Raw genomic sequence first — 17190 nt, 5'->3', positions numbered from 1 at the left:
ATATCTAGCTGTGTAATGTTCTAAGTCTTCGCACGAATACCTACATGTATGTTCAAATCTGTGACTATGCTATCATCCTTTAGAATAAAAGCGAATTTAATATCTAAGTCGTAATGACGTCAAAGCAATTGTACGATAATTGGCTACGATTTGAAACATAATTCGGATTTTACTCGTAAATTAAGGATTGTAATCATCCAAAATTGTTATATTAGTATTCTTTCAATTAATTTGAACCTCAAATAAAAAAGATACTTTTCATTCACATTTTCAAAAACTGAACAAAACGCGTTTTAACCCAAAATCGGATAGTGGACCGTAAGATGACCGGTGACCTTGCTCCATCCGGGGCCGGGGGCGTGCCCCTTGCCCCCTAAATACGCTTCTGCTGATTCTGGCAGTTATTGAACTAGTAAAAATACATACTACATGTATACTACACCCACCACCACCATGATATATATATTTTTTACGGTTGCAGACCATGTGCGCATGGGCAGAAGCCCTGACAACGACGACGCCGTGGATATAAACGAAACCAATAATATCGAATGCGTAATTCTACGGACGCGTCAGATTTCCGCGCGCCGTATCATTTGTTGCGTAGTAAATACGAGCAGCACACGCGGACGTCTTGGTTAAATTTACCTTTTATATTATCACCCTTTTCCAGCTTTTGTAAGTATCAAGTTGCAAGTTTTTCATAATGAACTAATATTCTAAAGCTTAAACTGTGATATGTATCGTGAAGAAGGTTTTAAAAAAAATCCTAGCTTTTAAACGGTCTTTATTTCAATCGCCCGTCAACACTCTAACCCGCGAATAGCAGAATTGTATGGTTATCCACGCCTGTAGTGTCGGCGGAACAGTGACCTAGCCTCTCGCTCATGCTCATAATTGCGAGCAATGCCGCAGTAGATCTAGTGCAATTTTAATTGAACGGTCAATCATCTTATTCGCGCACATTCATCTCAATAAGCGTATTATGACGTATCAATTGTTTCATCATTAATTAGGAAATGTAAACAACATAAGAAAGTAACAGAAACAATATCTTGTTAGGCCTAATAAATATTATAGTAACGTTAGTGATTGGAATGGGCTGGGCTTTTTGATCAAACTTGAAAGTTCTTTTAACTTATTGAAATAACATAGAGTCTGTACCCTAGTTTCGAAATCAAAATTTTGAAAGTCAACCAGCGAGCAGCAGGTTTCCAGGATAAACATGAAAATGAAAGGTCGTCGCAGTGAAGGGAGGGGTGGATCAAAATCAAATCAGGGTTCTAATGAAGGGGCAGAAGATTCAGATGAATTCCAAGTTGAAGAAGATTATTCTGTTGCTCAAACTCCAATCTACATGGATGAGACATCGATCCTGAGAATGGTATGGGCGGGAATTATTCAACTCGATGAAAGGAACGGAAAAAAAGTTTGCTCACTTAAAAGTTTCTTATTTTTAAGCTAGCTGTCTTTTACATTTTAGTCAAATATGCAATGAATACAGTTTTAAATCATTGTTAAAAAATTATCAATTTGTTGTACCGTACCATTTACATATTGTTTCATTATTATTTTACATTGGCTTAAAAAATATGCCCCAAATGTACTGGTACACTGTACTCTAGGCCTACTGAAGTCTAAATTACAATTTGTTGTAAATAGCATACTTGCATAGGCCTATAACTGAAAAATATCAATGTCTTATCATGTATGTTTTACCCCATTTCTTAAGATTAAGAATGATTAAGAAAGGTTAGAATTCTTAAGATTAAGAATGATCTACTTAACACAAGATCCGGTGTATGTTTGGTTGCTTATTTCAATGAAGTATTGTATTCTATTTGCATTTTGTACATTCATTTTTATTTGCGTTTTATAACTTCCATGCAGCTTTGAGAAATAAATTGATGATTATATTTCTGAGAGAATGTAATTTTAACACTGATGTTAAATTGTTTTAAGTGTGTTTACAACATGTATACTTATGGGAAACACCTAAAATCTTTTCAGAATTTCACATTTGTCCTCTTATTTCCTCACTTAGGGAGAACTTGAATCAAGTGAAACATCCATGATGAATAAACGAAGCAGTAAGGTGCGTGTCTATGTACGCACTAGGCCAACTGACAAGTTTGCCCAGGATATGATTGAGCTCGTTCCTGATGGCAAGGTAGGTTGTCCTCAATATCTTTATATTATTTAATCATTTATTGAAGTCTTTGGTTAATTGAATCTAAGTCTGGTTAAAATTTGAAGAATGATGATTTTACAAATGCAGTGGGAATATATTTTTGTGATAATGATGATTGGTGACTTATAGTCAGAATTTTAGAGTGTTGGGTCATGCTTACAAAAAGCATTAATTTGTGACATTGTTCATTAAGTGTTTCTTTTGGTTACTTCTTATGCTCGTACAGTAGTTTATTTGAACAAGAATGCATCACAAAAACTCTGATTAAAAACTTGCAATTAACAAGGGAGCAGTAGCCTTCATTAGTTACCCCAATTTACATAATGTTCACATATGTTGCTATTTTTCTGTTTTACAGTTGTTTTACTTCCATCTAATGATCTATTTATATTTTCATGCTAGATCATATTAAATACATTTTGTACAAACTTGTATTTGCAAGTAAAGATATAATTTCATGATGAAAACAAAAAGGTATGAATCACCGTTCTTTATTGTCACAGAGTGTCAACATCCATGCCAAGAAAGATGTGAAAAGAGGCGTGGTTAACAATCAGATGTTAGATTGGTCCTTTAAGATGGATGGTATTCTTCATAATGCTAGTCAAGATAAGGTTTATGAAGAAGTTGCTTCACCTCTGGTCACACAGCTTCTTGATGGTTATAATGGTGAGTTTTTTTTAATATATTTTATTTATATAGATTATAGAACTTGTTTTGCAGAATTTGCAATTTAAGTGTATTTTTATGAGAAAAATTAGTTTTCCTTTACCCCCCCCATCCATGGGTGTAAGTGTTATTGCTGGTTTTTTGTATATATTAGGAAATAATTTTGCTCACCAATTTGATGAGCTTTTTGGTCATAAAAGAAAAGCTCTTCACTACATACTAATCTGCTATCCAAAGGATTTTTTGTGGAGCATTACAAAAAAGAAATTGAGGAAATTGTAATGCTATACCAGGAAAAACATTCCATGTTCAAGTAAGTTTTTTTTTACATCAATTCTTTAACATTTATATATAGACCTGCCAACCAGTATGTTTTTGGCGTATTTAATATGTTTTTGCAACCAAAATACGGCAGTACATTTTTTCTTTAAAAAATATGGTAAAAAAAAGAAATTGTTTTTATTTCAATCATTTTGATAAACCAGGGTGAGATATACACATGTTTAAATGTTTTTGTTTCATCTGCAAGAGCAGTGCGCATTTTAGCTTGCATGCAGCTTGAGCGCCACGATGAGCGAGTGTGCCAGGTGCATAATTTGAATTCAATTTGAGAAAAGTTGATTTATGGATGATTATTAAAAGTTCCTGTATTGTCTTATATTTGTTTCCATCTCATATTGTCTTTCACCCTGTATGTATGGTTAAATAAATAATGATAATTGTATTAAAGTAACTAAGGGAATCAGTTCAAGCAAGAAATATTTGAGAATTATCCAAATCATCCAAATCTCATTTCACTCTACTTCTCTACTTCTTACAAGTTGATAAACTATTTGATTATCAAGTTGTGGAAGTTGATACAATTTTTTGTAGAATATGTACTTCTTTCTTTCATAAAATTCTCACTCTGTATCTGTGAAGGGCTTATTTTTGTTTTGTTTATTTCTGAGGATATTAAGAGATGGTTTCTAATTGTATTCAAACAAGAATTCGATATTCTGTCAAATTAACAGGGACATTATTGTGTTATGGTCAAACCGGCGCTGGTAAAACCTACACAATGACTGGAGCAACAGAGAATTACAAGCAAAGAGGAATCATTCCTAGGGCTATCTCACAGGTATGTATACATAGAACAGGAAATTGTCTAGTGTCATTGTGGGACAGTGACCTTTCATTATGGTCCATCCATGGACTAAGTCTAACTCTTGAAACATTTGTCATATATGCATTGCTCATATCTGATTAATAGAGGGTATTTGCATTCGATTCGATTTCCAAACCATTCAAACTAGAAAATATGAATTATCATTATAATCATACATACCCTTTTTTTTTGCCTTCCAGTGTTTATAATATATTTTAGTTATAATTGAAAATTAAAGTTCCCCTGCTATGTAAATAATTTAAATTTTCAACAGAGAAGTTTGGGGTAAAATGAATATTCCTTATTGTTATTGACTATGTACTGTGTAAAAAAAATAGAATGAACCCATCAAGGAAGTCAGCTAAGAATATGTTTTCTTTAAAGGAAAATGAAACCCTTTTTACAAGATAACTTGTGTAAAAACAGAAAAATCAAATAAACAGATCAACGAAAGTTTGAGAAAAATTGATTTTTTTTTTTAATTAATAGTAAGTTATTAGCATATGAAGTAGAGATCGTTATTTTAATGTAGATCCTCCCAATTGGCATTGCGACAAAGATGTGTGATGTCACATGTGAACAACTTTCCCATTTCTTTTGTATATATTTCACTTCAGCTGCCTCTTATCATATCAATCAGTAGATCATGTGCTCTTTTTATAGGAGGGCATGTAATACAGATTTCCAAAGAATACACATACGGATAAAGAGTTTGTATCACCGTAAGAAAAAGCAAAAAGAGACATTTATGGGGTATTTTATAATCCATCAAATGGAAAGTTCTTCACATGTGACATCACGCATTTGATTTTTCTCAAACTTATTCTTTGATTTTTCTGTATCCACACAAGGCCTCTTGTTCCAAAGGTGTCATTCCCCTTTAACCCTAAATAGACTGGGCTATTTTGATGCCTAAGAAGACGGGGGGGGGGCTGATTCAGCCCCCCTCCCTATGATCTCGGCCGTCGACCGCGCGATCGCGACAAAAATTGGCACACGTGTTACCCATGGCATTATCTACAAAACTATAAAATCAAATTCTGCAAAAAATCTCATGTCTTGTTAATTATGCTAATTTATGCGTAAAATCATAAGTTTGCTCTAATTAATAAAATAATGCCCCTGAAATGCTAATTTTTGTTTCACATACTCTAGATAGGCATCTGATCAAATTTATTTTTAAAAAAATTCAACATCACATTTATTTTCTTATGTATTCTATTGTTTTCTAAATTTCTTATGTATTTCTTTGTTTTTTGACTTTTTGTTTTTTATTTTTTTTCAATGGAAATTGTCAGGGACTTTATTTTGACCATAAAAAAGATAAAATTAATCGATTTTAAGCAGTAAAAGGAAAAATAATGATACATTTATGAATTTTGGCTGAAAAGAGTATTTGCATTGGATTTGTACACAAATTCACGTTTTTGAGTAATTTTGGGTCTGCATACACTTACGAAATGTTGCGTAATGTCGGAACCGCGTACCCGGGGGTCACAATTTTGGTCTCAAAAGTTGCATGAGACTTGAAAGTAAAAAGTCAGCGAGCGACGCGGTCAAAAAATTTCGCACGGCAGATTTATCGCAAAAAATGTAGAGGGGGGGGGGGCTGAATCAGTCCCCCCAGTCTTTTTAGGGTTAAGGTATCAAACTAAACCTAATCACACAATTACAAGACTACTGCTGTACGAGATGATTTATCACACCTTCCAATGGAAAGATATTGAGCAAAATAAGTGAGTAAAAGTACCTATACTCCGATTCATGGGGGCGAACTTACTGTTTATATATATTGATTTCATTTTTCCTCATTTCTTTATAAATGCTTCAGGTTTACAAGGAAATAGAGGACAGACCAGAGCAAGCGATCACTGTTCGGATCAGTTATTTAGAGATCTACAACGAGACCATGTTTGATCTCTTGTCCACCCTGCCGTACAGTATCCAGGGACTTCCCCAGATGACCATCACAGAGGACGAGTTTGGGATCAATATCAAAGGCTTGAGTGTACATCTTGCACACAATGAAGAGGAGGCTCTCAATCTACTGTTTGAGGTATATTTGTGATATAATGTAATAGTGGTTGTGCTTCAATACGTTTAATATTTAAAGTATTTTTTATTTTCCATATTCATTTGATGTAATGCTTGGGGTGCTGTGAAATAGAAAAATGGGAGGATAAAACGTTTTTCATTGTAATCATGGGCATCAGAGCAAAGGATTATCTTTTTGTGTTTGGGAATGGGGAAGGCAAGAATAGATGTCCCCCCCCTTGAACAAAGGATAATCCTCTCCGCTGACACCCATGATTGTAATGCATATTACTTGCTTGTAGGCAGTTGTTGATATTGTGATATTTTTTTATTTAAGATCTTCTGACAAAAATGACAGTTTCATATTTTTATCATATTTGAATTAATATTTCAATTTGATGTTCCGATGTTGATTCTATTGGCTGACTGATGAAATGGCTTTGATTTGTGTAGAAGGTTCAATATTGCAAACATCTGCCAAAGCTATCCTTTTTCATATGTTTTCTATTGAATCAGGTCATTGACAGACTGACAGTTCTGTTAAAAAAATTTCCCTCCAACTTTAATATGTTATTTACATTATTGCTACAAGAATTTCATGAATAAATGGAATGGTTTTATTTCATATCTTTAATAGGGTGAGACCAATCGTGCCATCGCCTCTCATGCTCTGAACAGTGTATCCTCCCGATCTCACTGCATCTTCACCATACATGTTGAATCGAGATCCAGGACCGAGTCCAATGCTAAATACATCCGCAGCAAGTTCAACCTGGTCGATCTTGCTGGTTCAGAGCGCCTTAGTAAGACAGGGGTAAGTGCTGTTCATTTTGATAGGTCAAGGTGTCCACAATAAGTTTAGTTGAATCGATAGATTAGATATGAGCCAATAAAAAAAGATGTACAGATTTCACTAACTTTTGAGTCAAGATACATAATATGGTTACTGTTGTCATGCAAAAGATTACCTGAAGTTCAGGAAAAGTTGTTTTGAACCAATCTGATAACACTTCTATAAAATTATGTTAGATAATATTAGACTACAGGTATAGGAATACAGTGATGTAGACATGATGAGCTCATATCTGTGATTTTTTTTTCTTTTCAGTCTGAAGGCAAGACACAGCAAGAGGCTGTGTACATCAACAAATCCTTGACATTCCTGGAACAGACGACCATTGCCTTGGCTGACAGGAGGCGAGAGCATATACCCTACAGACAGACCAAGCTTACACACTGTCTCAAAGATTCATTAGGTATGCAAACTCTTTAAATGCCACAGAAATTACGTTTTTAATGAGATTTCTGTTTTTTATGAGGTGTGAATTAATGAGTCTAGGATGTTAAGGCCTCCGCACACCTTACAACTGGTCCATGATCATGTTGCAATTTTTTAAACAAAATTGCTTTTATTGTCTCACCTGCATAGCAGAGTGAGATTAAAGGCACCACTTTTCTGATGGCAGCGGCGGCTCCGGCGTCAACATCAAATCTTAACAGAAGGTTAGGTATTGAAATGACAGCATAACTTAGAAAGTATATGGACCTATTTCATGAAACTTGGACATAATCAATTATTACTGAACATCCTGCCTGAGTTTCATATAGTAGTCTTATTTTATTCAAACAGTGCCTGGGAGCATAAAATATACACATTGTTCAATTAATCATAACTTTAAGTCTGTGGCAAACTGTGTTCAGAAAATCTCTACAAACCAGTTCCATGATGTGAGCATATCTCTTTATGCCCCCTATCCTCCCTTCTTGTATGGTGAAATTGCTACACTTACCAAAAATTAAATTGTCTTTCCAACAGGTGGGAACTGCAACACCATCATGATCGCAAATGTCTGGGGAGAAGCCAAGCAGATAGAAGAAACCATCTCAACCCTGCGCTTTGCTACCAGGATGATGTGCATTGCTGTCAATCCCGCCGTCAATGAATACTTTGATCCTGCATTGCTTGTCAAGAAACTTGAGAAGGAGATCAAACATCTGAAACATGAACTCACCATGCATGATACTTTGGTGAGTCTAAAGACCTTCAAACAAGGCACGATCTGTCTTTGATCTTATTAAAAAATCTTATTTAAAAAAATTATTTTATCATTTGATATAAACTATCAAATCGTACAGATTTAGTGATGGGATATCAGAAAACTGCAAAGTGAACTTTAATATTTATTTATTAAAAAACCATATGGCAGCCGAAAGCTGAATTGAGTGGACTTTAGATCTCATAATAAAATACAACAAATAATCAATACAAAGTTTGCATTCTGACATTTTAGCCCATTTCATGCTTTTTCATAGGTTTTGAATAAAAAAAAATGAAACACAGATATTTCATTTTGATAGGGCACCCAAGCAAAATAAACAGCAAAATTTAATTCATATTTTGATTCCATATTCTCCATAGCATAAATGTTTTGGGTCATATTATCTAGTAATGAATTGGAATTGTGATAGCTGCATTCAGGGATGGATCCAGATTTTCCAAAAGGGGGGGGGCACATTTTCCTGAGGAAAGATTTGACAAGCAAAAAAGAAAAAAAAAGGTCTTCACATATAAAGGGGGGGGGGGGGGCACACTTCTGTTTTAACAGCATTTTTACATTTTAATTGTGCCTCTCGAAAGGGGGGGGGACATGATCGGATTCCCCCCCTGGATCCGCCAGTGGTTGCATGGGGGGCAGGGGGTGTTCACCAATACTAAAGTCATGATTCCAATTGTTCTGAAGAGAGAGGAGATCAAATTGAAGATAACCTTTTCTTGCAGGCTAACCGGAGCCAAGTGAGTTACGAGCCGCTATCCGATACTCAACTCCTAGAGGTCAACAACCAGGTACGACGTTACCTTGATGGCTCGTTGGAAGAGATTGATATTGTCAACGTTCGCCAAATCCAGAGCATCTTTCAAACATTCAAAACAATGGTTAGTCAGATGGAGAGTGAAGTTGAAGGTCGTCTAAGGCAGAAGTATACCATCATTGACCGGATGGATCCTAATGCTGTTGCTGCTGCACAGAAGGTAAGCAGACCTTATGATTATCAGAGCTTTTTGTTTAGATTTCCTTCTTATACCCCTAGTACTCTGTATCAAATATTAGCTAGTACTATCAGTCATATTGTTTGATACCATTAGTTTCCCTAACATTGACTTGACTTACTTGGTAATCGATACAAAGCATTTTATGTATTTTTTTCAGTTATTTACATGAATATCGATTTCAAGTAAAGGTTGCCGCTTGCCAAAGAATGTAATCAGTTGTATTTCCATAACAAACTGAGCACAATCTATATAGAATTAAGGGGGGGGGGGGGATGTTTGGGAAGGGGTTATCTTCACAATGATGATAGTGCTGAAATACTTAATGTTTCTATTAAAGCACCTTACATTCACCTGTTAATACAAACTGGACTTGCTTTTGAACCCAATGCTAATATCTTGGGCACCTTTGCAATCTAAAGCAGTGACTATCTCAATTGCAATTTAAGAGCAAATTGTACTCTTTACCTCCTTCCCATATTTAACTAATTATTTCTGATTTCAATTTTTTAATTAGGCTGGTGTAGTTTTTGATGAGGATGGTGGTGCTACATATGTAGGAGAGGTTGATGGGCAGGGCTTTGGTATAGGAGTTGCTCCGGCTTCATCTAAGCCAGCTCATTCATCTGTGGTATCTGCAAGAAAGGCCAGGGGAAGGAAAGCCAAGGAAAGGGGAAGGTGAAAACTTTATCCATATTTTTCCCCTGTAATTTTGCATTGTTATATCAAAAGCTAGATATAAGTTACATGTTTAACCTTTGTTTGAGGTAGCAGAACTGTTAATTTGGCGAACTTCCTGTTTTCAAAGATGTCACACTGCTAAACTTTCCAGCTGTCATTGCTTTGTAAGTTCAAGGCCTGTTAGATTGAGATAAGACAATACTTGTAATTTTGTCATGAATGTGAATTACCATGGTAACAGTACTCAAAAGTCAATCAAATTCAAGGTGTGTATAGTAGGTTCCAAGATGGTAAATTTGCAAATAGTTGTACCTGTAGTCTATAGGAATAGGGGGGGGGGGGGGGGTTCACAAACATTTAAGTTCATGAATTAAATGCTCCTGCACATTTAGTATTCATGATTTAATCTCATTGATGACTATATGCAGTACGATGCACATCACCTGAATGCAATCTGACCAATGCAGTGATGTATAATGTATGTACCACATGTTTTTGAGTCACTCTTCAGTCTTTGTGAAATAGTCCCCGAGGGAGCGTTTCATCAACATTTTCGCCCGACAAGTTGTCAGATCTGACAACTTTCCTTGATTATGATTGGCTGAGAGTCACTGTTACCATAGTAACTGTCGGATAAAACAGTACTTGTCGGATAAAACGTCCGGCAAGTCCTTTCATGAAATGCTTCCAAGGTCTTTTGATTTAGTTGGCTTCAATCAATATTTTAAGTAATGGTTACAAGTCACCATGTTAGGATATTTCAGACTAAAATTTAGATGGCAGCAGGGATTTGCCTTTCATATGGAAGAGTGGTGAGATATCAAGGAGATCTGTAACTGTTATTGTTTTGTTATGGATCTTTATACAGCCCTCAACTTAAAGGTGTATCCAGCCCTTCCCCTACCATGGAGCGAGCCTCCCCCGTCAGGAACGGTAACATCGGCCCAGAAACTAGAGAATCAGCGGTCAGGACTGAGACGGCCTCTGTGACTGGGTCACAGGGTCCAGCAGCAGAGGGCGCTACACAGGGAAGAGCGACTCCACCGCTCAGAACGGTTGCGTTTGAAGAGTTCAAGCATGAGAAAGGCAGTGAGATCAATAGGATACTCATGGAAAATAAAGGTGAGGAGGTCACATTTATTTACTTTTATGGATGTTTAAACCTCAGATCCAGATCCTGCCATCTTTTTTTTTAGGTTTTTGGATCTTGACCATGAAGTTGAGCAACTTTAACTTTTTGTACTTTACTATACAGATATTGACTAATGGGGTGTGTAATATAAACATTCTTTGGACCGCCGGATTTGTATTTTCCCGAAGCGCGCAGCGCTGAGGGAAAATATGATCACGAGGGAAAATATTAATCCTTTAGGTGGTCCAAAGAATGTTTTTTTTACACATCCCATTAGTCAATATCTGTTATATTAGATAGCCTCTAATGATGAAGATAAGGTTAGGCCTAACAGCATGTTTATGATATTCACAGTGATTGATTGAACTGGTGTAGATCGAACGTTAGATCTATAATATCTAAGTAACGTTAGTCTAACGCAGTGAATGACCCTTTTCTATTCAAATCAACTTTGTTTAGGCCTAGCCCTAGATCTAAATCTAAGTTCGAGCCCAGTCCAGGTCCAGGACCCAAGGCAGGCCGATAATGCATGGTAACATCTAATCCACAAGAGGGCGCCATACACGTAGAAAAATATATTCATGGACCGGTTGGTCAATATATTCATCGAAGGTGGACCGGCTGGGAAAATACATTGATATCAATCATATCACGTGACGCGCTATGGACCAATTGCGCTTGGCTATCTAATATTGGTCTATATTCCTACCATCTATCTAGACAATTTCTCAAATAATTCAGGGAATAATTTTCCTGGTATCGCATCACAATTTGCTCCACATTTTTGAAAGACTGCTATGCATTAAGTCTTTTGTATAGCATATTTTTACATAGAACTGTACATTGCTTAGTTGAGAGCTTTTCTCTTACGACCAAAAATGCCATTCAAATTTGTAAAGCAAAATTATTCCCTGTAATTCTAGTAATATTTATGTTAGGCACCTTAGTAAAAGTCAGAGCCAGTTCTCTCATGCAGGAAGACTATGCATCTTTTCATTGCCAATATTCATGTTCCATTCCATTTTCGAAAGACGCATTTAAAATGCCTTTGTAATAGGATTCCTGATAAAATTGAGTGGGGGGGGGGGGAAATGCTTCAGAACAAAAGGAAATAATTGCCTAAGATATACCAAGTCATGATCATAAAGAAAATAAGGTAGTTTTACAGTTCTTTTGCCATTTTAAAAATTACTACAAAACAATACCACAAAACAACATTAAAACAAGATTTTTTTTATATTGGGATAATCTGCTAATTCTGCCCTCTGATATAATAATAATAATAATAATAGGCATTTATATAGCGCCATCTATCTAGAAATATTCTATTCCGAGGCGCGTTTTTTTTTATTATTATTATTACCCCGGCTTTAGCTCGAGCTGCCTCTCAGCGCTCATGCATTCAAGGAATTAATCCTACCGGGTACCCATTCACCTCACCTGGGTCGAGTGCAGCACAGTGTGGATAAATTTCTTGCTGAAGGAAATTACGCCGTGGCTGGGATATATTGTGTAGTTTGGCAATAATTTAAGGAAAAAGCAAATCTTGTGGACAAAACAGTGTCAAGGTTTTATTTATTTATATTTCTTATATATCTTCATGTATGTTTAAATGATTTGGTTTGTTTCTCTTGCAGACATTCTTAAAGGGAAGAGGAAACATTGCAGAGACTTGGCTAAGACTATCAACATGACAAAGCAAGAGATTGATGTGACTAGGAATGCTATTGAGAAATTAAGGCAAGAGAAAGCTGAGCAAGGTTAGTTGATGGTCTATTTCTTAATTGGTTGTGAGTCTTTTCATGTATTTGGTATTCATGATTCACTATGAGCTGCAAATCTGTACGAATGACAAGTGTATACTGTCTCCTTGTAAAAATGAGAAATTGCAAACTTGTTTGCCTCTATGAAAATGAGAAAATCGTACAAGGATTAGGAAAAATTATGATATAGCTGCTTTTTATCTTGGTGCAATTTTTAAAGAAATGGAACAAATATTGCCACACCCTTATATAAAGTAACAAGATCACAATCTTACAAAGCTGGGGAATTTGAAAAACATCCTGAATCTTATTTCTGTATTCCCACTGGGGTGATTCAAGGTGTGGAATTAAATATCTTGTGAAGATTAAGACTAAGAATTTTAGTTCTTAAACTAGTTCATTTTCAAAGTCTTAGGTCAATGAATTTGTCATGAATTTCCTATTTCATTGGTCTGCTGGCCTCAAATGAAAAAAAAAATCCTCTTCTGTACCCCTAAAAAAATAACCCTGATGTGACTCAGGTTTTATATGTGCAATAACTTAAAGGTATTGCAATAACTTTGAGGTATTGATCTCCTGTTTTAAAGGTGACTTTGTGAACGAGGAAGGCGAGATGGTGATCAGTGAGGAAGAGTTCCAGATGATCAAGAAACTGAAGGAACTCAAAGCTTCATACCGCAGTGATTATGATGAACTAAGACAGATCAAATCAGAGATACAGTACTGTCAGAAGCTTGTAGACCAGTGCAGACAGAGACTTGTAACTGGTAAGGATATGCAATATACAATGTGTGTTATAGGTGACAGGGAAGGGTTTTATGGTTGACTCTATACTTCACTTGGTATCCATATGTTGTTAATAATAATAACCAATTTTTATAAAGCGCTTATTCCTGAATGGCTCTAAGCGCGTTACAGCATATTGTTACCCCGGTCATTGGATTCATTTCAATCCCACACGAAAAGTGCACATTTTCCACTCCCTGGGGAGCATTCCTTGCATTCATCGCAGCCTCATTATGGCACTGGCAAAGTCAAACATACAATATCTTTCGCATCCTACCAGGTACCCATTTAGCACCTGGGTCGAGAGTGGCAAAGTGTGGATTAACGCCTTGCAAAGGACGCTAGACTGCGGTGGGATTCGAACATATGACCCTCTGTTTACAAGGCAAGAGTCAGAACCACTACACCACGGCTCTTTTACAACCTGCACATAATTTTTTTTGTATGTGTGAATTTCTGCTCATAATCAGTATAATTACGTGAAAATTATTTTTCTAGATTTGGTTTGAGTCTGCTATTAGATGAAAGTAAACCTGTATCGTTCCTCATTTTCAGAATTTGACAACTGGTACAGTGAATGTTTCCTTACTACTGAGGAGGGTCAGAGTAGTGCAGCGGCGGGAGTTGGAGCTAGGCCAGGAACGCAGTATGACATGGTGAGTATACATCTGTAACCTATCTGTTTTGATGAATTATTCAAATCCCTATTCAGTCAATGTGTATTCTTCAAATTGGCAACAGCAAGTATTATTTTTTTTTTTTTGGGGGGGATTTCTTAATAAAATTTATTGAAATTGATATAAGAATATTTTTCAAAGCTAGACATTGGCTATAATACATCGAGAATGATTTTGACATTTTCATTATGTTGCCATTTTAAGGAATTCAGTGATTGTTTGACTAAAATTTGTGATACAAATAAAAACCACAATGAACAAATTTATGTTCATACAAACATTAGAGATGGATATTGGAAATTTGCTCTTGTGTTTAATGAATATACAAAAAGATTAAAATGTAAATCAATTTTATAAAACAAAAAATGTTTTACAAAACAGAAGAAGTTTTTTTTAGTTAATGTTGGCTTAATACCAAGCTAAAATTTTGTTTTTGCTATCTTTGTTTGCTGTGCAGCCTGAAGATGAAGGGGAGAAGTTTGAGAGATTACAATCAGAACTCCTAATGGAGAATCCTGATTCAGCGTCTTTCTATAACGCCAAAATGAGGACAGATAGGCGGGTAAGTGAAAACTTGTTTGTAACTTATAATCAATATGAATTGCTTGTGGAGCTTGTTGCATTATACACATGGAAGTCTTCTTGCACAACATTAATTATTTTGCCCAGAATACATGCACTTACTCAGTGGCAAATTTAGAGAGAGAGAGGGGGGGGGGGGGGGGCTAACCCAGGCAGTAAAGATAAGGCAAAAAGTTTGGAAAAAGATAACATAAAAATGTTTACGAAAAATGGGGATCCGCCGCTGCAATAATGTGCATTATTTGTATAATAGTTGTAATTTTCTGTTAATTATTGTGTATATTTCTTTCATTTTGTTGACAGAAAATTTTGGAGAATGCCATGAATCAACCTCAACCTCAGGCCTCCTCTAACCGGCCAAGAGACATCACCTCACCTACTGTCACCATACGCAACAAACCCCCATCTATGATGCTTGTCCAGAATTAGTGCCGCTAAAACCATGAACTGGTTTCAACATCTGTGGAAACCAACTATAGCTATTTTCAAATGAACATTGTCTGTTTATTTTTGATGATGAATCTATTAAGATTGATTAATAGTCACAAAAAGTAACATTAGAAAATAATAAAAATGGTTAATGATTGGAGGGGGTGTTCTTGTCAAGAAAGGGGAAAAGGAAATGTTTAGAGAATACACTTGTTGGTTCATATGGGATCTCTGTTTTTATACCTAATGTTTTTAGGATATATAAACTGTTATCTTTAAGCTAGGAGACACCCGAAGAATCCAAAGTATTTTATAATGCCTTTTTGTGGTCATCATTGTAAAGGGGAAGTATTACTAATCAGATATATAACTTCACTTTTCAAAATAGTCATTAGTGTTTGCAGAAATCAGCTCTCAAAAATAATTTATTTTCATGCCATATTTCTGCCTTCCATCGGTCCTCTTGCGAGCTCCAGCTGAGTGACGTCACACAATGAGCGTGAGCAGCTGAGCTGACAGCAGCCCATTGAAGACGATCTTTCCAATCAGCGTTTTTTGCTCTTAGAATTGTTTATTCCTCACAAGATTGGTCTTATTATATAGATAAAAGTTTGAATTTACTGAACAGTGAAATAAAGTGCACATTTAACGTATTTTGGTAACCGATATTTAGCTTAGAAAAAATGATTTTTTTTCAAGAAATATATTTGAATAAACAAAGCATATTTTCACTTAGAAATCACACTTGCGACAAATTGATATTATAATCAATATAAAGCATAGACATTCTTCGTCACGACTGAAAAAAATTATGAAATTTCATTACGTAACAAAGTCAGGAACCACAAAATAACATGGCAATATCCATCGCGAAATGATTGAAATTGCAGTTGAATTGCCGAAACATGATTAGCCCACAGCGGCGAGCGGACTTTGTTTCATATATCTTAAAAGCACACCTTTATGAAGTGAGTGGGCTGTGGCCAAACGTGTTGGCCATCGTTTTGTCGTGTGCGAGGACCCTGGTTCAAAACTCGGATTAACTTGGTTATTTTTTTTTTTATTCCTTCTCGTCCCTACCCAGCTTTTTTTTCTTGTGAAATCCCATTCAGACCTGTATTTATCAAATCTTATTTAATTGCTGCTTTTGATTTTCAAGTTCTTGATTAGATTCTACTCTTATTTGGGATGGGAGGGGTACAGGATGAGTTAAAAGTCAAGTCCACATCAACTAAAAATTATTTGAATAGAGTAATTTCCCTTGCTGTTTTTACTCAAAACAGTCACAAAACAATGATATGCAAATTAGTGTTGTCACATCACATTCGTTTCTAATTTTTTTGTGGCATTTTGTTTTTTAATTCTTTGCAGATTTGAGTATAGGAATTTCTTCATCCGAACACAATAGGTTACATTTACGGAACTGTAACTCTAAATGTTATTTGGAGGAATTAAAATCCCTCTGAAAATTTTTCAGAAAATAAATAGAAAATTAAATATCAAATCTACATGTCATGTAAATATATCAAACAACAAAATACAAAAGAACTTAGTGCGTGTGACATAACGGTTAGTGTAATTTGCACATCGACACAGATGAGCATATCATCGTTTTATAAATTAGGCAAAATTTCTCAATGTTAGAGTAGTAATTATATTAATTTGAATCAAAGTTTTTATGAAATTTCCTGCAATATCTTATTTTTCTTTAAATTCAAATGAATTTTTGATTGTGTGGACTTCTCCTTTACTCTTAATGTAGGGAATGCATAGCAATATTTATCCAGAAACAAAATTGTCTTAAAATATGCAAATCTGTAATTGGGCACATGTTCACTTTTCTTTCATCCAGGCCACTTCCTCACACCCACCAGGCTTACAGTCTTAGAACAAAAAAAAATGATGAACCATCACACAACAGCATACAACATTCAGTGCTTCACAATAAATATTTCACTTCTGTTCATACATGTACATGCAATAAATATTGTGGAAAACAAATAAAAGGCGTACCCATATTCAAATACCGTTTAAAAGGACAAATATATTA

General features: G+C 35.5%; 1 protein-coding gene across 1 annotated transcript; it reads left to right on the top strand.

Moving 5' to 3' along the window:
- Positions 1–625: 625 nt before the first annotated feature.
- Positions 626–15421, top strand: LOC121421417 (kinesin-like protein KIF9). The gene is made up of 16 exons (XM_041616115.1): positions 626–677; positions 2045–2170; positions 2695–2860; positions 3874–3980; positions 5839–6063; positions 6679–6855; positions 7150–7297; positions 7858–8069; positions 8821–9072; positions 9608–9768; positions 10640–10893; positions 12541–12663; positions 13254–13433; positions 14008–14108; positions 14587–14691; positions 15015–15421. The coding sequence occupies exons 2-16, from the start codon at positions 2072–2074 to the stop codon at positions 15138–15140; spliced, it is 2436 nt and encodes an 811-aa protein (XP_041472049.1). The 5' UTR covers positions 626–677; positions 2045–2071; the 3' UTR covers positions 15141–15421.
- The last annotated feature ends 1769 nt before the right edge of the window (positions 15422–17190 follow it).

Source organism: Lytechinus variegatus, chromosome 1 (genome assembly GCF_018143015.1).
Source record: "Lytechinus variegatus isolate NC3 chromosome 1, Lvar_3.0, whole genome shotgun sequence".
Lineage (NCBI taxonomy): Eukaryota > Metazoa > Echinodermata > Echinoidea > Temnopleuroida > Toxopneustidae > Lytechinus > Lytechinus variegatus.
The sequence above is the reverse complement of the archived record's forward strand: the minus strand, read 5'-3'. Positions and strand labels throughout refer to the sequence as shown.